Source organism: Ambystoma mexicanum, chromosome 5q (genome assembly GCF_040938575.1).
Source record: "Ambystoma mexicanum isolate Mex_15411 chromosome 5q, UKY_AmexF1_1, whole genome shotgun sequence".
NCBI classification, from domain to species: Eukaryota; Metazoa; Chordata; class Amphibia; order Caudata; family Ambystomatidae; genus Ambystoma; species Ambystoma mexicanum.
Genome location: NC_090933.1, coordinates 339,890,292 through 339,910,684, shown reverse-complemented (window position 1 = coordinate 339,910,684; position 20,393 = coordinate 339,890,292). Strand labels below are relative to the sequence as shown.

The 20,393-nt window shown below is 47.7% G+C and overlaps 1 protein-coding gene across 4 annotated transcripts in view; it reads left to right on the top strand.

Annotated features, from left to right (window-relative positions):
• LDLRAD4 (low density lipoprotein receptor class A domain containing 4) overlaps window positions 1-20,393 on the top strand; it is a 411,417-nt gene that overhangs the window by 334,573 nt on the left and 56,451 nt on the right. For all 4 annotated transcript variants that reach the window (XM_069620819.1, XM_069620816.1, XM_069620817.1 and 1 more), the window contains one exon: window positions 7,116-7,270. In XM_069620819.1, coding sequence (XP_069476920.1) covers window positions 7,116-7,270 — 155 coding nt within the window. The remainder of the gene's footprint in view (window positions 1-7,115; window positions 7,271-20,393) is intronic.

The following is a 20,393-nucleotide window of genomic DNA, read 5'->3' as shown; positions in this document are numbered from 1 at the left end:
GATTAAAGAAAAACTTTGTGAATTTTCTGAAAGAAGTCCATTTGATGAAAATGCAGAATAAGCGCAATAACAAAGGAATGAACTGTGATAAAACCAGTAATTGATTATGAACGGACATGAAAAGCAATGCGAATAAAGAGAGCCAAATAAGCAAGCATAAGTGAATGTTTGAGATGAACATTTTGCAAGAGGCAAACAAAGCATTGTCAAGAGTTAAGTGAGCATTGACGAGTCAAGTGGGTATTGCTGTGCATAACTGAAAAGACATGAATGGTTGAAAGCTGAAATCCTGTATGCAAGAGAAACCTGGTAAAAGGGCATCAGAGTTTCTCAGCACAAGGCACGAAACAGTGAATAGGTTTCCTAGCCGGGGAGTGTACTGGGAAGCCTGTGCTAGTTATTGCAAGCTGAAGCTTTTAAACAAGGGAATGGTGATAAAAGAAGCAACAAAAAATCTTTAAGGACACTTGTAAGGACACCAAGTCAAGCATGATTGCGAAGCTGAGATGGTGGCAAAATACTTATGATGAAGGCACTAAGGGTGTGTTGGTTCTATGACCTGTAATGGGTGGACCGTGTGGTCCAACAACTGTGCCTAGATCGAAAACACCCACCTACGGAAAAGCAACTTGGTAATTGAGTAAAGGAAAGCTTGAGTGAATTGAAACTGAGAACTGAACTTTCTAAGCTGGTGAAAAGTAACCAGACGTGAATGAAGAGCTGGGAAGTGTCACAAGGAACTGTATTATTTTAGAACATTGACTGTCCTAAGGAATCGTGTTGTTTTGGAACATTGACAGATCTGAAAGCTTGGGAGGGGAGCCCCTTTGTGGTAAAGGGAACTGTTTGAAACTTGGGCAATGGAAACCCTCATCCAAGAGCTGTACAAAGCTCTGAACCTTTATGTGAACACTTCTTATTTGATGCTGACATCCCTACACATTGTATACGGTTAGATGGGAGGGCAAGTAGAGGCTTTGGACACAGGCAGACATTTACTTTGGACTTCCTGACACAGACTATCATTAGTTTTATTCAGGTATGGAAATCCCACCTTAGCATAGGGCAAGTTGGGCCTTTTTCCAACCTCTTATGTTTTTATTTTAAGTTAATTAAAATGTATACCCAAATTCGTATTCAGTGGTCTCTCTCTACTTCATAATGCTTTCACAAAGGGGTGTAATGACGGTCTGTGGTGTGAAACAGTCTATGGGAGCACAAGCGCAGTGAGAATGTGTGCTAGTTCAAGAGTTGTGAAGCAAGGCAGTAAGGAGGAGAGGATGAAGGGAGGAGTAGGAAGAGGCTCGTCAGGGTGGCTTGTATTTTGGAAATCTTGGCGGAGGAGAATGTTAAAGTGATCTGCTGAGAGTGAAGATGACAAGGGGCGGGGCCGGGGACTAGTGGCAAGAGCTGCCCCTGCAACTGGGTCTGAGCCAAAACAAGCACGCTTTTCTTGCAACAGTGTTTTTGAGCTGCAAAACTAGCTATGCAAATCTTGAGCAATAGTACCGCCCCCTTTCACATCAGTTCTCAAGGCGCCAGCAGAACCTTTCATTAGGGCTCCTATCTGGGTGGAAAGTCCTGTCCGAGAAACAATTATTTTCTTTTTTTAAGGGGCGGGTGGTTGGGGCAGGTTTGCTTTGCTTGGATCTCCAGTGAGTAACGTCGGACGGAGGAGATGCCTGACCTCCTCTCCCAGCCCTGATACACTAGTACATTAGTTGGGGAGTGAGACTGTCCGTCACTAACAGCCTTAAAAAAGGCTGATGGGTACAACCTTTGTCCTTTCCCATCAGTCTCTTTAATGCTGTTTTTGCCTGTCCTGGAGAAGCACCACGTAGAGCCGGTGACTGGAGCCAAGGATGTGAATTGCTAGCCAGTGATCCCATGCCCTCTGTTGCCTTGGCCAGCAACAAGTTACCACCGTCTATTGCCTTTTCCAACAGAGCACCGGAAGCCAACACTTTTGGACCTTGACCCGTTCAACACCATTATGATTCTGGACCAAAAAAAGAAATTCAGCACGGCTAACCCTGCATCGACATGCTACATTTTTTTAAACTTCCCTCACATCTTGGGCACAGGTTTTTAAAAAAACGAAAAGCCCTACCCCTTCTATCCCCATTTTAAAAACGAAAAGCTTATTGTGCGCATTCCACAGTGGTACGACGTCCTTTCATCGCCTGCATTTCCATCCGCTGGCATTTTAACGTGCATATTACAACGAATATGCTCATCACATTTTGGGGGGTGGGGGGCAGATAAGGGTTTGGGCGGGTAGGCAATAGCCAAAAATAAGTGTGAGAGGGGGGTTTGGAGGGGGCAATGAAATGACATGGAACCCCCACAGCAGTGCTGTCTGCCACAAAAACTCTGGGCAGGAACACTTAAATAGTCTACCTCCTGCCACCCTCCAGCCAAATCCATCAAAACAATGCACGTAAAGAAATCTCCACCCACTGTTTTTCCTCATTTCCCCTATAGCAAAATCCTGCCCACTGCCAGTATTATGTGTCACCCTACATTGCCCCTTAACTCTGCCTTCTCTTCCCCTGGGTGCTCTGAGTGTGTTGCGGAAGATCAGAATCAGGAGACGGACATACGCTATCCCTAAGTCCAAGATTCTTTGTCCTCTTCTATAAAGGAAAAACAATAGAGGCTGCTTGTCAGGATGTCTTGCAAAACAAAGGTTTTCTTTCCAGAATCCTACGGCAACCTGAGTTCTGTCCCTAACGCTACAACAGAAAATGATACATTTAACAAGAGCATATTTAGGAGGGTGTTCAGATTAGCGGGTTCACTCCCCTAGTCCCACAGAGGGAGTGATTGGGGGACATGGCACCAATTCCGCAGATTTGTCACGATGTCCACGAGCATCACTTCACCTTGGATCCTGTCTATGAGCTGAACTTCAGTATCTGCTCAAATGCTACCAGGGAATGTCCGAAAGGCCAAAAAATGCCACTGCTCTAATTGGCTGGTACAGTGCTCTTTGTGCTTGTGAGAGTTCAGCAATTCTCCCAGCAGAACCAAATCTCTTTGATCAAACAACTATTGAGCAAGTCAGGCCTTAACCCAGATGACTCCAATATCTACACACCAAAACCAAAGATTGCTTTGTTTCCAAACTCATTTAGAAAGTAGTGTAACTGCAGCTAGAGGAGTTCACAAAAGCTAACAACTTCCAGTCATGGTGCACAGGAGAACTTCTTCTGTCCTCACCACCCCCGAGGTCCTGAAGAGCCAGGCTGACACCCTTATTTACCTCTCTGCCATCCTGTACACTGTAGGCTAGCCAACCATAATCAGCCAACGTTCGCTCATGGGAATCCAAGGCCAGAACACTTTGTTTATCTCTGAATTCAGAATATCTTTTCTTTTCCTTTCAGTCAACCAATCATTCTCCCCTACCCCTCTCAATTCTGGTACCCAAGGCTAATGTCTACTTTTCTCACCTAAGCCCTCTTGACCTCATAATTCAACTATTGAGGCTCATCTGATACAACAACATTGGTGACACCCAAATGATCTTCAAACTCCACAACCGTCCTGACTCGACACCTGAAATGGGCTGATAGATGATGATGAAGATGATGAAGAACCACCCTAAGATGAGAATAAACATGAATGAAATCATGACCTTTGGCACATGACCCCTCACTCAACCACTGTTATTGTAGCCTGCATAGCTTTTAACCTGTCCCAAGTGACTGATGAAATGGAAAATTAATAGTCCTCTGGGAGTTGTCCGACTTCCCTAAGGCAGTTGTAGTCTCCCCTTTGTTGTGATATGATAAGTCATTTCTAACGCGCCTGTTTACAAGTGTTTCTAGGCGTGACAAGAGAGGACAGAAGGAGGACAAAACAATGCTCTTACTAGGCCTTGTGTCATTCAGATTGCGCAAGTGCGGGTGGGGAGTGCAAAGTAACTCGGAACTGCTGCTGGAAAATGGCTCATAAGTGCAGAGTCGGGGACTGCAGGGTTGCAGATGCAGTCAATTAAGTGGGTGGCTGGGTAACCAGGATGCACAGCAGACAGGGATATCAGCAAGGGAGAGGGAGAGAGAAAGCAGAAGCGAAAAGGAAGGTCTTGAGTTGCTTCCGGAACCTTGGGTGGTCCTGCTCAAGTTTCCGAGAGGCAGGGAGGCAGTTCCAGAGGGAGGCCCCAGCCGAGGACAGAGATCTACCCCCCACTCTCTACCTGGAGAAGCGTCTGACCCTCGGGAGAGTTGGAGGTGGATGAGCGGAGGGCTTGAGAAAAAAAGATGCTTAGGAAGAGAAAGTTGGATGTAGTGTGGTCTCTGGCCCTGGGATGCCTTGTGGACAATGCAGAGGTTCTTGAACTTGATCCCTGCAGCCATTGGGAGCCAATGGAGAGATTTCAGGGCTGGAGAGATATGATCCCTGGGCTTGAGGCCAAGGACAAGTGTCGTTGTTCACGCAACAACCGTGCTAGACCTCTTAATGGCCTTCTCTTTGCCATTGATCCCTGACTAAGGCGTCTCCGGGCAGTGCTTTGCAAGCACAAGTGCGACGAGAACACATCAACCAGCACCTCACCTAAATTTCATCTAGTGAGATCACATCACGAAAGCCTTAAACGTGGTTGTGCCTCGAGTGATCGGGGTGGGGTGGAGGTTTGTGCTCCAATAATAATTTTATTTTCTCGAAATGTTTTGCTATATCATTTTTTATAGAAAGTGGGGGGAAACCTGTTGCACCCTCCCACTGCCCCTACAAGCCCTTTGCTTACTCCCACTGACCCTACAAGCCCCCTCAACCCCAAGTTAGCTACAGTTTCGGGGGGAAATGTTAGCTAAAAGAAATAGAGCAAACATGGTTAAAGCAAAAATGGTTCGATCAATAGACCTACTTCCCTAACGGCTCCTTCTCCCTTGCACGTGGGGCTGTGCATGACACACCTGGCAACCGTGTGTGCCTTCTTACAGTCTAAGCTACGCAGATACTGACCTAGACTCCATTTCAGCTAAAATCCCAACTTTGTATTGCAGTCCTTTGCCTCAAGTCGACCTGGCTAGCAGTGTTGCCGCCTCACCGCACGCCACCACACTTTCTGCACAGCAAGCGTAAGGGCGGGGGCCAGCCTTCAGACCGGCATGGTCGGAGTTAACGGTCCCTGCGTGAGAGCGCGAGCCCCATGTGCTTTGCTGCTCTTCCTCCCACTGGAAGTCTCCCATGTTAGTACATAAATGATGAGCTCCGCTGGGGAGTTGCCATTTGAGGTGCCTCGGTCGTCGTTGCGGTTCCTCCCGAAGCAGGTGCTGGTGTGTGTGTGTGTGGTGCACTGGACGCGGCCGGAGGCTCCCACAGCACGTGCTGCCCGCGTTTACAGGTATGCGGAGGGGCTGCGTATGGGAGGGAGAGGGTTCCCGGTTTTGTGTGACAAGCTGCTCCCCGTGGTGGAGTGCGGGGCGGCCTGGTGTTGGGCAGTCTTCAGGGTATACAGCACACCAACATGGGGAGCAGGCAGCGTATCGTATGTACAGCACTGGGGGGAGGGTTCCCCTGTTTGCTGGCTCCCACTGGCATGGCTGCGTGGACCGGGCTCTCGTTTCCTTCATCGTTTGTCGGGGCTGCGTTTCATTGGTAGAAATTGGGGTTTGTGTTTTTTTGCAATGCTTTATTTAAGGTCATTCACGTGGGATGTTTGTTAACGAATAGGCTCACCTGCTAGATCACATCTGATGGCTGTGCACGCGTGACTGGAAGTAGAGCTGACGGTGTAAAGCACTCATCCCTTACCTGGTGCCCTTCCCCACCTGCCGGGAGTGAAAGGAGGTGGCATTTTAATGAGCACCCGCACCTCCCGTCTTGCGCGATCAAGGCCAGGCCCTCCCCCCATTTCCTGGGGGAATTCCAGAGTCTGTCTGGGGTGCTGCTGCTGCCGGCTCTTGCACGCCATCCCCGTTTACGTCACGGCAGGCAAGTTACTGTGTGTTCTCAATGTTGGGAGTCGGTGCCGGCCGGCAGTTGTTTGCCAAGACCCACCTCAATGCAGGAGAGTGGTTGTGTCTGCTCTTTTTAATAATCCCTGACAGAACGAATCATCCTGGAAGTGATTGCGCACGAAGGATTTTGGGTGCGTCATGTTGTCGACGTCCACGCAGAGCACCCAAGTGGGTTTAATCAGCAGGGGACTGCGAGCTGAAAGTGGCCATGGGCATTATTTTCAAAGTGCCCCATAATACTGGCAGAGGTGCCCGCTGCTCTCTGCGCTCTTGTTTCAAATAAATAATTTACCTCCTCATCTGTCTCACGGTGTCGTCCCTCAGCGTTATACCAGGAGTCGTCGGTTCCCCCCTAAGGACTGTGGTGAGTGAGGGTGGCAGTGAAGTGAGAAGCGCGGATGAGGGAAGGTTGTTGCCTGGTGGGAGTCGTGGGAGTGCGAGAGCTAAAAAGTTTCCCACCAAGCTTAAGGATTTTGTTTGTGTTTAATGATTTCGTTATTTGGGTTTTCTGTTAACACTAGTGTTCATTCGTTGATTGTCTAATACCATTTGCATTGTGTTCTGAAATGTTTCCCAATTTGTTGTTGTTCCTTCCTAAGGGGGGATGATGTGGTACGTCCTATTAATGGGTGTTTCACAACACATGTGGTTCTGGAACATGGGGGCCTTTGGGAGAGAGCTCGGTACAGCGGGCAGAGGTGCCCGCTGTTCTCTGCGCTCTCGTTTCAAATAAATAACTTCCCTCCTCATCGTCTCACAGAGTTGTCCCTCAACTCATCAGTGCCCCAATGCTCCAATCACAAGGCTGCCATGCTGACGTTCCCAAGTAGGGTTGATGGAGTTATGTGGTTGCTTGTTACATCTCCTTCTTGCAATGACCAAGCAATGTGTAAAATCCTTATGTCCCAATGTCAATTTCCCATGTCACAAAAAGACAGCTGTCCAGCCTGACTCTCAGTGTGTATTCATTGCAGCGAGTCCATGTGTTTGGGATGCATGTTCTCTCCATCCGAGGTGTTTTGATTGTGTCTCTTTACTGTGTCGATCGCGATAAAACTGAAGTAGCAAAATGTACCGGCAAGGCCTGGCGCGCGCGTCACCCAGTGGGCGGATTTGCATTCTTACGATCTCCCTTCCTCTTTCTAGCTGAACTGGAGTTCGTCCAGATCATTATCATCATTGTGGTGATAACGGTGATGGTGGTGGTGATCATCTGCTTGCTGAACCACTACAAACTCTCCACGCGCTCGTTCATCAACCGGCGCAGCCAGAGCCGGCGGCAGGAGGAAGCGCTGCAGCCGGTGAGTGCAGCACAGTCACCTCATTTCTTCTGTTTTCGTTTTTCTTCATTTGTGGCAAGGAAGCCGGGGCATTTCCACGGGGGTGTCTCTGTGTTGCCCCTGAACTTTTTTAAAGGTTACAAAACGCTATGGAACTGTTAATGGGTGTTGTTGCACTGCAGGCTTGTTTGGGGCCTGGCCTAGTGGGGTACTGTCAGTGGCACTGGCTGAGGCCTGTTCTTATGGGGGAAGAGTACCAATCCTTGACATCTTCCTCCCTCTCCTCAAATGTGATTTTTTTAAAGTTCCACAGATTTGTTAAATGTTCGCAGAAAAGTACTGTTGTTTTCAGGCGCTCGTTATCTGCGCTGGAGTTGGGGTGGATTTCCCTGGGTTGGGACTCCCAAATCAGGAAACGCAACCTGTCCTTGCCCCTTGTTTGGCAACTTGCGCTGCACCCACAGTGATCAGCTGTTGTCAGCGGTCAGGGGCATTCTGAGCTCAAAAGCGTCCTGCCCTTGCTTATCTTTTGTTGTGTTTGCTTTGAACTTCAGCACATAAGAGTGCAGCAAAGGTTAGAGGGCTGTAGCCGCAGCCGCAGTGAGTGACTACGGGGTGATTGTGACACTAGGACTAAAAATAGTTGCTTTTTCTTGCACTGTCTCTCTTTATAGATCCAGAGTCCATTTTATTTAGGCGTGCATTCATCTGCATGCGGGTATTATTAGGCTTCCGCTTAAAATAAGAATCGTACTCTTGCCCAACTGTGTTGTGCCATTACTTTTCTTTTCTTACTGCTTATTTCAAGGCATCTCCGTTTTTTTAGTGGTGTGTTTTAAGCCAATCTATATCACTTGTCTGTCATGACTCCACTCTAAGCCCCACGCCCTCATCACAGCCCTCCTCTCACCTCGTGGGATCCCAGAGTATTTTTGCCATTCCCAGCAGCGTTTATAATTTTGTGTATCTCCTGGATGTTGGTGCCCTGTGAGTACTCTCGAATGGATGAGTAAGTGTCCCCTTCCTAGCCGCGCCCCGGGGCGCCAGTGGACCTAGTGTGGGGCTAGCCCATCACAGGGCTCGTTCGCGCCCAGGTGGGCCCGGGTTCCCTCCCAGGCGTAGCATGAGGGCCAGTTGGCGCGGCTGGCCCCTTTCATTGGGATGCAGGTGTCCTGGCGCCGGCACGCTGAGCTGCACTGCCAACCAATCAGTGGCGGAAATGTTCGGCTGAAGCCAGCATCAGCCACCTTTAAGGCTAAAAATAGGGCGGATCAACACCCGACTAAAAGGAATGATTTCTATAAACCTTGATGACTCGCTTTTCTCCAGGAGGCTGTGGCTTGGAATGATGATTCCAAATCTCAAATTCGAATTGTGCATTTTCCTACCAACTCCTTTTTACTTGTGGCAATTCCCTTTACATTCCAGCATGCTTGGGCTCAGGGGTGAGCGAAGGGCTAATTAATACTCGATGAGGCACATTGCAGGGTGGCACATCATTCGTGAAATGAAAAAAATAAGCTAGGATTGGAAAAAAATAGGAACAATGTAAACTGTCCAGCCAAGTTTGCTGTGCCCTCGTTCACTGCTCTGTATTCGGGTACTTTTATACAGCGCCCACCTAGGATTTCTAACTTTAAAAAAATCACTTGGTCGCGAATGAGGCCCTGACGCTAGCGCGTGATGGCAAGAAACAACTGTTGATGTTAGAGCGCCATCTATTGGAAGTATGCAAGGCAGCAATACCTTGTTTTGAAGTGCGATGGAAAAGTATGGCAAACAATGGCATAATACATGTGGATCTGGCATACTTTTTGCCTACATTACTTAGCGCTTTACAGCTTGAAAATTGAGAGGATAGTCGTCGAATCAGGTTTCAATCCCGTCACCCAAATGAAAAATGACAATACACGAGCCAGACAAACCATCAAGTTTTGACCTATGCACATTTTCCTATGTAGGCGGAAACTAATCAGACAAACTCGTAAAAAAAAAAAAACCTTACTGGTGGTCTGACACGTGTTTGAATCCCCTCCATTTCCATTTATATAGCTGACCTGCGTGTTGTGCGGCCTTGCCAGACGGTAGCCACCAGCCCCCACAGAGACGCACACACGTGCGTTCCGTCCGGGCTCCGCCTGCACTCTGCGGCGCATGTGTGGGGAAATCCCATTATTCATCGCGACAGTTGCATCACTTTTTCGTGGGCATCACGTGCCTCACATCACCACATCCCTCCTTTTTGATAACAATGAAAACATTATCACACAACCAAACAGGATAGTGCAGCAACACATCAAAACTTAACATAATTGTATCTGAACTTCAAAACGTCACACTTGACCATGCCTTACTCCAGTTCAATGTTAACACCACATTAATCATCAAGCACATAGTCCTTCAGGCGTGATGGATGGCATCAGGACTCGATCTGTGGATATCTCATACCCGCACGTCCTCGGAACTCATCCTCCCCACCTCTGCTCGGACCTGGCACTCCTTCATGGCTCCAGGCGCCTTCAGGTCGCAGGTCAGTCTAACTCAGCACTGGGCTTTGGTCGACAGGGTGATGGCCACCGAGCCTCTTGAAGAGGCTGGAGTTGCGGGTCACTGTTGTGTTCCCATCAGATGCAGTCACAATTGACCCTTTCACTCCTACCACATCCAGCGGCTGAGGGTCATAGGGCAATGAGATCTTTCCTTCCGGGTGCCGGTTCCTGACTAGCACCTCGTTCCCCATTGATATGTCGGGCAGTCGCAGCTTCCTCCAGATGTTCTCCCTCTCATTCTGCCTCTGGCAGTCATCAGCTACGTGCTCCTCATTGATCACCCCCGGCTCTCGCTCTGTACCATCTGGTAGGAGGCCATGTCTCTGGATCATGACCTCTGTGGTGGCCACACCAGTGGACCTGTGTGGAGTCGTCCTGTACTCCCCAGAGGGCTCAAAGCAGCAAAGCTTGCGTCTGTCCGTGAGCTATCCTGAACACTTTGTCCAGCATCCTCATGAAACACTCGGCTTCCCCGTTAGCTCTGGGCCATAGTGGAGAGATCTTCCGGTGTCTGACTGCACACTCACTCAAGAATGTTGCAAAGCTCTCCCCTTGGAAGGGCGGGCTGTTGTTGGTGCACACCTCCTCCAGGAACCCATCGGACGCAAACATCTTTTCCACCACTGGTACGATGTTCTCAAATGACGTTAACTAAATAAATTCCACTTCTGGGCATCAGCTTCATATCGCTCTTCCTACCGAGCTAAAGTCCATATGCACCACTTCACATGGTTTTGTCCCTCTTGGCATCGACTCCATCTGTGGTTCCTTCTGCACAGAGCAGCAGCCTGGCTCCATACGCGGTTCCTCACAAACTCGTCAACAAGCAGTTCCAGATTGGGGAACCACACCTTAATCTTTAGCTGTGACTTGGTTTTGGCAGACCCTAGCTGTGCCAGAGCTATGACCTTGTCCACCAGCGCTGACAGTACCACTATCTTCTGGCTCCTCAACAGAAGTCCCGACTCAGAGAAGGACAACTCATTCCTCACCTTCCAGAGTTGCTCTAGCAAGGCCTTTGCCTCTTGCGTGCGCTTGTCCAACCCCATAAGGGCAATTTCCAGTCTCCTTTGCTGAGAGCTTCCTGGAGCAAACAGAAGCATTTGTCTTTGGCAGAGTGGTCTGCCATCTCCTGCACCAACATGGAGTTTGGTACATTAGACTCCACCACCATTTTCACATACTCCTCGACATCCATGTCCGTGTTCTCCACATTGGACTTCCCAGGGGGCCGGGACAGATGATCTGTGGTATTCTTTGCCCCTGGCCGATATATCGGAGAGACCTCATACTCGAGGAGAGCCAGCATTCATTGCTCGATGCGTGCTCTGGGCTTCAATGACGATCCTGCTAGTATGGGTAGCAGCTGTTTGTGATCGGTCACCGCCGTAACTGGCCCCCCCAGTAAGTAGAGCCGGAAATGCATGCACCCCAGAGCACCGCCAGGGCCTCACGCTCTGTTTGGGAGTATCATTGCTTAGTGTCCGTCAGCGCCCTACTTGCAGACGCTACTGGCAGGACATCTCCTCTTGAGTTCTGCTGGGTCAGTACCATTCCCAGTCCAAATGGGCTTGCATCAACCACGATCTCTGATGCCATGGCCCGATTGAAAACTGCCATGGTGCTTTCAGCCGTCCGGGTCGCCTTAATCTCTTCGAACGCATACTATTCGAGCGAACCCCCTTGCCATGTCCATTCCTTCTTGGTCGGGTTTCGCAGTGGCTCTGACAGTGTCACTAGTTTCCGGAGGAAGCTCCCGCAGTATGTTACCATACTGGGGAAGCTTCTTACCTCAGTGACTGACTCTGGAGGTACTGCTTCCTTGATGTCCTTAACCTTCTTGGGTTCCAGTGACACGCCCCCCCTTGCTGGAACACAAAGCCAAAGAACTCCATTTTCTCTTTGAAAAACTCACACTTCTCCTTGTGGAGAGTCAGTCCCAGTGACCGGATTCTTTCGAGTGTCTTCTCCAGTCTCTCCATGTGTTCAGTTTCAGACACTGCAAACACCAGGATGTTGTCACTAATGTTAATCACTCCGGCCAGATTTGCCAGTACTCCCTGCACAATGTTTTGAAAGACTTATCTGTACAGGCCTCTGTGGGCTGTGAACGTTGTGATGTATCGCAACTCAGGGTGCAGGACCACCTGGTAATAGCCGGCTCTTAAGTGCAACTTAAAGAAGAGCTTTGCCCCTTGTAATTCCTTAATGATGTCATCCAGGGTTGGCGTGACGTGACATTCTCACTTGATGGCCTTGTTGGGAAGGTGCATGTCCACACAAATCCAGACTGAATCCGGTTGTTTTTCCTTGCAGGCCACCACGATTGGTGACACCCACAGGGTTGGCCCCTCCACTGTCTCAATGATGTCCATATTGACTAGACGTCTATTTCCTTGTCCAATTGGTTCCTGAGATTGAATGGGACCCTCCTGTGTTTGAGTGCCCCAGGGCAGATGGATTAATCTACGTGCAGCTTGATGGGGACCCCTTTTAACTTACCCACACCAACAAATACTTCCTCAAATCTCTGCAGCATCTCGTGAATATCTTCTATGTAGATCCCATACGCAAGGCTGACAATCTTCTTGGACTCCCATGCAGCACAACTTAACACAGTGTCTTTGCTGATGGCGGTTCCAAAGAATCTCACCTTAATGATTTTTGGTCTATGCCCCCACTCTCGACACAAAGGCCTCTTTTAGGGGAAGCGTTCGTTTGTAAAAGTAAACATCCTTACTTTCATCCTGTGCGAGGGGCGGTGCCCTGGTAATCCCTCATAGCCATTACACTCACTGATTGCACCAGTGTCTATCAACATGGGGATCTCGCAGCCATCCACTGATGCGGCACATCTCGGCTGTCTCTTTTTCTAATTTCTCGTCAGTGAGGCTGGAGATAAAAAACACGTCGTCCTCCTCCTCTTCTTCCTCTGGGTCTGGGTCATGCGCTAGCTGATCCTCATCCTGGTCTACCTGTGCAAGTCTTGGGAAACGTCTGAGCATAGGTGCTCATTTTGGCAGGACCTTGTGGTGTCAACTGGCCTGGGGCTTTACACATGTGTGCAAAGTGGTCCACTAACCCACATCTCCCACACACGTGCCCTTTTGTCGGCCATTCATTTGCATGCCGTGGATCGTACCCACACAATGTACATTGAGCTGTCATTTCTGGCCCCCTGTCTCTCCTGGGACCCATTCCTCGCCAACCACCTCTGGCGCCTTGCTGGCATCTAATAGCGCACACATCCTCCAGCTTCACCATCTTCATGGCTTTGTCCATTTTGAACGCTCTTGTGTCTGCCAGCTCATAGGATCGTCCCATTTCAAGGATCCTCACCAGGGTGAGTCCCGGCTCCCTCAGTATTTGTCTCCTCAGTTTTCCTGAGGCCCATTCCTGAATCAGCTGGTTGGGCACCATCTCTTCCTCACTAGTCTGCGCGCACATGGTTGCTAGACGTGGTTGCTAGGTGTTTTAGCCTGCCATGGAATGAGTCCAGCAACTCATCGCCCTGCTGCTTGGCCGCACACATCACAAACCTCTCGTAGTCCATTTACCAACGGGATGAAATGGTACCTCAGAGTATTTTGCGTCATTGTAGAATTGATCTGCCGGCCTAAAGGTCTCCAATAGCTTCAGCATCGCTGGCCCAGCTGCGTAGTGTTGACTTCTTCGCTTGGTCGTCCACCTCCCCAACCACCAAGAAGTACATCTTGAGGCGTTTCAGCCACAGGTTCCATCTGGGGCCGAGGGCCGCCAGTGCCCCCGAAACAGTCAGTGCCCCTTGTTGGCGATGCACCAGTGCCACCGCCGGGGCAGGTGTGGCTACTGCAGGGTCATCCCCCATGCTGGCGTAAAACTGCACACTGTGATGTCCCGCTATGCACACAGGCACCCTCCTCCAATCAACTGTGAGGCAAAACGTGGCAAGTAACAGTCAATCAAAGGAAGGATGAAGGCGTAAAGAAAAACTCTCAAAACTCCTATTCCAGCAGCAGAAAAAGAGGAAAGAAAAACAATTCCTTTCTTTGAAAACATTTTTTTTAATGTCAAAATGCACCATCAAGTGCTCCAAAAATGATGATAGAGGTGCACGTGCACTTCCTTAATTAAGAAGCTGCAACCTCCTTATACACGGCATTACAGGGCCTGTCTCATCTTCCCTCCGTGTGCCTTCACAGCTGCGATCGAAGCAAGCGTTCCGACTTGTCCGTCAGCACAGCTGATTACACATGCGATTCAGGAGTGACCTCCTCGTCGTCATGGTTGTGAGGCCTAGCGGCCTTGCAGGACGGTAGCCTCTGGCCCCCAAAGAGAGACACACATTTGTTCCGTCCGGGCTCCGCCTGCACTCTGCCTGCACTCTGCGGCGCATGCCCGGGGAAAACCCAGTTTTTCACCATGACAGAGCTGCATCACTCCGTCGCGGGCATCATATGGATCACATCACCACACTGTGCATGATTATTGGCGGGCGTTGATGTCCCTGCCCCACCTATGGACCGCACTCTCGTTATCTGAAAGTAAATGGATAGAAGACGTAGGTCCCAAAAACAAACACTCTGGGAAGGGGGGGCAGAGAGGGCTACCGGTCTCTTTTACTCAATAATTAAAAATGTCACGCAGTGTCCGAATTGAAATTCCTGCATTTGAGTTTTAGTAGTAGGAATAACCTATCGAGACGAGAACCAATGCACTAGTGCTTTAACTCCCCTACGAGTGATGTAAAAATATAATAACCTATGATGCGGAGAGCCATCCATATTGCTTCTGGTAAGTGGTTGTGGCACTAACATTTAATCTAAAGCTCTGTTTGGGTCTCATGTTTGTGGAAGTATTGTTCAACCCAATAGTAAGTGGTGTCTCCAGGAATCAAATTTAGGGTGGGGCACAGAGGGGGGCCGCAGACAGAAGTAGGGGGGGAGCGCCTATAAAAGGGCAATGTGTTTGCTTTTCCCAAATTGACGCAGACAAAGTAGTCCAAAGTGGCCCGGAGGAGATCAAAATCGTGCATTTATACAGCAAGCAATTATGTTGTATATATGTATATATCTTGATGTTAACATTATTGTCTCATCCTACATCTGTATTGAAAATATATATCTTCAAAACTATATATATTGCCCAGCCCACCCCTGACACTCTAAAGACAAATACCCCCTCCCAGCAGCAGATGCTGCTGGGGGAATGGAAGGGCGACCTTAATGACTGCTTATCACTTTCTTTGCTTATCACTTTCTTTCTTTTGGCACAGCATTGAAAGTGGGAGCGATTTACGATGGCCCATTTAAGAGACCATTCTTTTGGACAAGAAGTTCTTAATGCTTCCGTGCTAAGAAATGCAAAGGGACATTTTTATTCTAAAAGCACACACACAGCACCAGTTGTTCACTCCTAGTTTCAAGCCTTCATGGGCAATTTGTTCAGATGTTGCATGTTGTCATTGGCTGGTAATGGGCACCTGCCATAAATGATGGTGTCCATATTGTGTCCCGATTGCATCTCCTGTAGGTGGCCTTTCACAAGTGTGCCATTTATACCCACAGTACGCAATGCCCTTTTGTGCATCTTGCATCTGGCTGCAGGTGCTTTTTTGGTAGGTCTGCGCAGATCACAATTGGGGCTGTGGGTACCTTTCTCATCAGTGTCTTTGTCTGGGCATTTTATAGTGCAAATGTCGCAAGAGCACTGAGAATATCCAGAGTGGACATGTAAACTAGAGGAGCACAGTGTGCACGCTATAACAGCAGTCACTCAGCGACAAGATATGATTCTTGAAAGCAGTGTCTTCTGCAGAGATGGAGCGTTCTGATGTCTTAAGGGCATTATGTCCCTTTTAGGCCAGAAGAAAGAAAATCCGGCTGAGAAAAAAGCCTGCCATCGCACAAGTGACAGCTGGGGAAAGGAGGTCAGCAGATTAGATCACCGAGCCCCCTGCATCCCTCAGCGAAGCTAGGGGCCCAGCCGGGAATCCCTTGTCAGGGACGAGCTACCCGCCAAGACCCCAATTTGAATTTCAACAATCGGCGGGCAGTGATTTAGAAACACATTAACAGGGTTTATAACATTACATGTAATGGCAAAACAAGGCATAAAAGCTGGAGAAAGGCAGTTTTGCAGTGATGTAAGTAAATACCAACTGGAATGTTTCCAAATGGAAAAAGGTTGTCCTCCGTTATTAGGTGGCCTGTTGAGCAAGACTTGATAATACTGCCTGAAATCATTCTACATCCAACCTTAAATAACCCTACTTGTCTACACACATAGCCCCTCCAACCCCAAAATAACAAAGGTTACACAATTAAATGCACACCACCCTAAACACATGTGCCCATAACAAATTTCCCTAAATAACCCAGTAGCCCATCACAGATGCATCAACCTAACTCTCCACAGTCCTGAAACACCACTCCGGCAGCCACCGAAATCACAGAAACAATTTACCTAGAGCACACACTAACCATTGCTCCAGACAACTCACAAAATATATGAAACTAGATACCACAGAGATATGCACATGTCAAATTTGCAACAAAATAATCATATCCTGCTCCTAAGTTAACCCCATACGCCCCGCCCCCTCTTGCAGATCCTAAAACTCCAAACTGTGAAAATTGTAAACTTTATGCTTTACTAGACGGAATAACATGGCATAACAGGGCATAGGAAAGAGCTTCACTAATTCTCCCATGGGGCAGTATTCTGGACAGCCCATGCCACTTTGGTGAATGGCAGCAAAAGGGGAAGAAAATTATTATTGGCTCTGCTGAGGCAAGTCTTCTGTATTAGAAAAGATTACATTATTTTCCCGGGATCCCAAACTTTGGGTAAAATGTGAAGGTGGGATTTGAAGGCATTCTACAGTTCAGGCACTTGAACACATAACTTTTAAGCTGCACCAGATCCAAATATTTACCTTCTGGATTTCAATGCCTGCAATACGTTCTTGTAGAAAAGCGCTCTAAAGTTTCCCATGGCCAGGCGTGAGAAAGGGTATCCAATGATATTACCGAAATGATCATGCCAAATGAATTATTACCGAAAAAGATAATGAAAGGTAAATATAATGGGGTTAGGGGTAAAGGATTAAAAAGTGGGGGGGGTTCAGGGTGGGGCAGAAAACATGGGGGTGTGGGATAGTTTGGGGGGGGACCCCCAAATATAAAAAAAAGAAATTTTCCGTCTCGGTAATAATTCATTTGTTAGAAATCCGTTCAATAAGATCACACGCAACCGTGAGAAAGCTACCTAGTCCTGTTTCTGCTTGGAACTCTTATACTTGCAGTTTTTTCTCACCCATTTGAAATTTAGGAAAACTTCAAGTTCCAGAATGCAAAGGGGAAAAAAACAGGACTGGGTGATCTCACTCATTGCTTGACAGCTCTGATAGCTTACTTGCAAAATGCACATCTTATAGGAAGGCCAAATATTGTTGTTTTAGGTTTTGTATCCACATGCTGACTGGCAAGCTAGAAGTCCCAAATGCAAAATAATGCAAGCCAGAATAATCATGTTTTAACACCACTGCTATTCTTTAAATACTTTGGGAATCACAAAAAAGGAGTGGTAGTGTAATTTGGATACACAGATCACCTTTGTGACAAACTCCCAGCTTGCTGTTAGTGTTAGGAACATTTGCTATCCATGCAAGGAAATTCCTTTTTTGCATGTCAATCACAGATATGACAACTTTAAAATGGGTCTTTCTCTTCTTTTGCTTACGTTTGGGCATTTGACACTGATAGAACCCCTTTTGGACCGGTACAATTCCGTGAGCGGTGTTTCATATGTAAAGGTCCCATCAGTGCTGAATGCCTAAACATATACAAAAAGAAGAGCACCCAGATTGGGACTGGGAACAAAGGAGTAATTGCGCTGCATGCAGGACTTTAACAACTTGCAATAATTGCAGGTCGGTAAGGGCTGCCAGCAGCCCTTTCCAGGACGCTCTTTGGCTGTGTGTAATGGGCTTGGCTGCTTTGTCAACAAACCCAATTACACGCCCATTTTTGTTCAAACAAGTGGACCAAAACCGCAACAAGCGACGTCAACATATTGTAGCGACTTTGTGAAAAAACAAGCCCAAAGTCGCTGATAATAAGCGCACTTGGCAACGCTGCAAGCAGCACTACAGAGAGAGTAGCCCAGGTGGGGGGGGGGGGCACAAAGGGGGCACAGGATTTCAGAGGAGCAGCTCGGGCCCCACCCTAGTGACGCCACTGCCAATAGTTGAAGGTAGCGTTGCTGCTCTACTCGGGGCTTGCAGCTGTGTACTCGAGCAGCAATAATGGGCCTTCAGAGTTTAAACCATCAAGCACTGTATTTAGGGCTGGTGTTCAGACTCGGTTTGTCCTTTTCCCCAGGACCATCTTGTTTCTTTGCTTGACAGCCAGGACCAAGTAAAAATTATATATATCTTTTTTCCGTGGTATATGCCTCATTTTGTTTTGTACACCCTCATAAACTGGCTCAACACATGTTCTCATATCTTTGCTATTGGCCTGGCACCCATCTAGAGAATGCCTATGCCATCTGTAAATGTGTTATTGGAAGTCCTTTCTGATCGAAATTGAATCCCCTGCCCTTCAAATAAACACAGATACACATTGGATCGGCTGACGAAATCTATGCTTGTAGGAAACTGATTGTGTAAGAAATAGGTTTAGGTTATCCAATCGGTGGTTTGACCCTTAATTGTTTGTCCTAGTCTTTCTGCCACTTAACATTAAAGTTGGAATGTCAAGGCACACGATAATGGTATGTAAGGCCTATTTCAGGTCAACATCGCTGTCATCACTGAACCATGAGGTTGAACCAGATCCAGGTCAAAGCAATAACTAATGATCGAGACTCGGTGGACACCCAAAGCAACACTGCCCTTGTTCATGCTCTAAAAAGGGATCCATATTGTGCCTTTATTTCTCTGACCTGTGTATGTGGCACAGTGAGAATATTTCCTCCATGCTCTCCTAGCAGCACCCAAAGAATTTCGGAATTACAATACCTGGATCTGCTTAATAGTTCAATTCAGGGCAACAATGTTTCTTAGTGATCACATTAATTAGCACCCGGGATGGGGGAGCCAGCCAATCAGGTTGCTTGCATCACGGGCTGAATCCCACGATCTAAACCCATGTTCTGAGCAAACTGTTTGCCGCTCTCCCACCTCACCATCTTCCCTTTCCCTCCGGCCATGGTTCCCTTCTCTCCCCACCCGCCCTTCCCCACTTAACTGATTCCTTCAGCTGCTGCTGCCATATGCCATGGAAATGGAAGAGGGGCTCTGCAAGGCTCCCCTCATCCATTTCCCTACATTTTGTAATTGCCCCTTCAATTTTTAAATGCATTGGGTTCAGATAAATGAGGTGTGCCTAGCTCAGCCACTCCTGCTTAATCGATTTCACCTTCTATTATGTGTACTTTTTGCTCTTTTCTTTAACCTAAGCAAGGCCGGAATTCAATGGGTCCACCCTATAACCTGCTCATACCTGTCAGGGGCCGACTTTCATTCTCTGCTTTCATATTTACCAAAAATTGTTACTTACGAAATGTGTTATGACAACAGACTTAAAAGAATAAAACCTGTAACTCTGCTAGAAAGTGGCTTCTTCTATATAGAAGGCTCATGTTCACATGCTTCTACAGGCACCTGCCTGCTTGCACCTCGTTGGCTATGGCTTTATGTGGATGTTATCATGGTTTATTGAGAAGCCACCCTCAACACAGGGAGGCCCCCCGTCCCCAATCAAGGTGTCGCACAACAAACTGTTTAATGGATTCTTTGTTCAGCCCTATTTCAGATCCATATCATGCCACTTGCATCCCTCCCCCCGTGCCACCAATGAGCCAAGAACCAGGCCGGTTTACAGAAATTATATTTATATTTATTTGAATTAAAGGTAATGGAAATGGCACTAAAACCAAACACGCCACCTTCTCTGTGGCTCACAAACTTCTCTTTTTACATAAATAAATCACACAAGTTGGTTTGGAAAACACAAATCGCAATACCTTACTTGATGTGGATTTCAATTTAAAGAATAATCAACACTGGTCAATGAACAAAATCAATTTACAAATGCAGTGTTGTGCATCCCCCTGCACCCCTCCCTCCACATAAAGGTCTGTGTTGGGTGAAGTTGGGCAGAAAAATCGAAATGATTCTGAATTTTGGATTTTCAGACCCCCTCACTTTAAAGCCTGTACTAGTTTGGGAACCAGAACACCCCTCTTCCTTAAAGAAGTCGGGGTTAACAGGAGAAATAGGATTACCCATTACATTACAGGCTTTAGTTTTTAGCGCACACTGGGAATTAGCTTTTTTATTTCGAATGTTAACAAAAATCGGCCTGACCTCTTTTGCTAAAGGGTAAATCAACTAAATGAATATTCAGTCAAATAGGCTAAGGATCTATGCAGTTTAGCCCAACCCCCCCCCACGCCCCACTAATGAAAAAGAACCCACCAATGAAATGGAATGGGTTAATTAAATAGATCCTCCGCTGACGTTTTATTCGACAATCCACTTACTTTTGGAAATCTCTGGGCTTGGCACTCGGACTGAGCAGCTTCGCTTGTAGGGGAAAAACTGGATT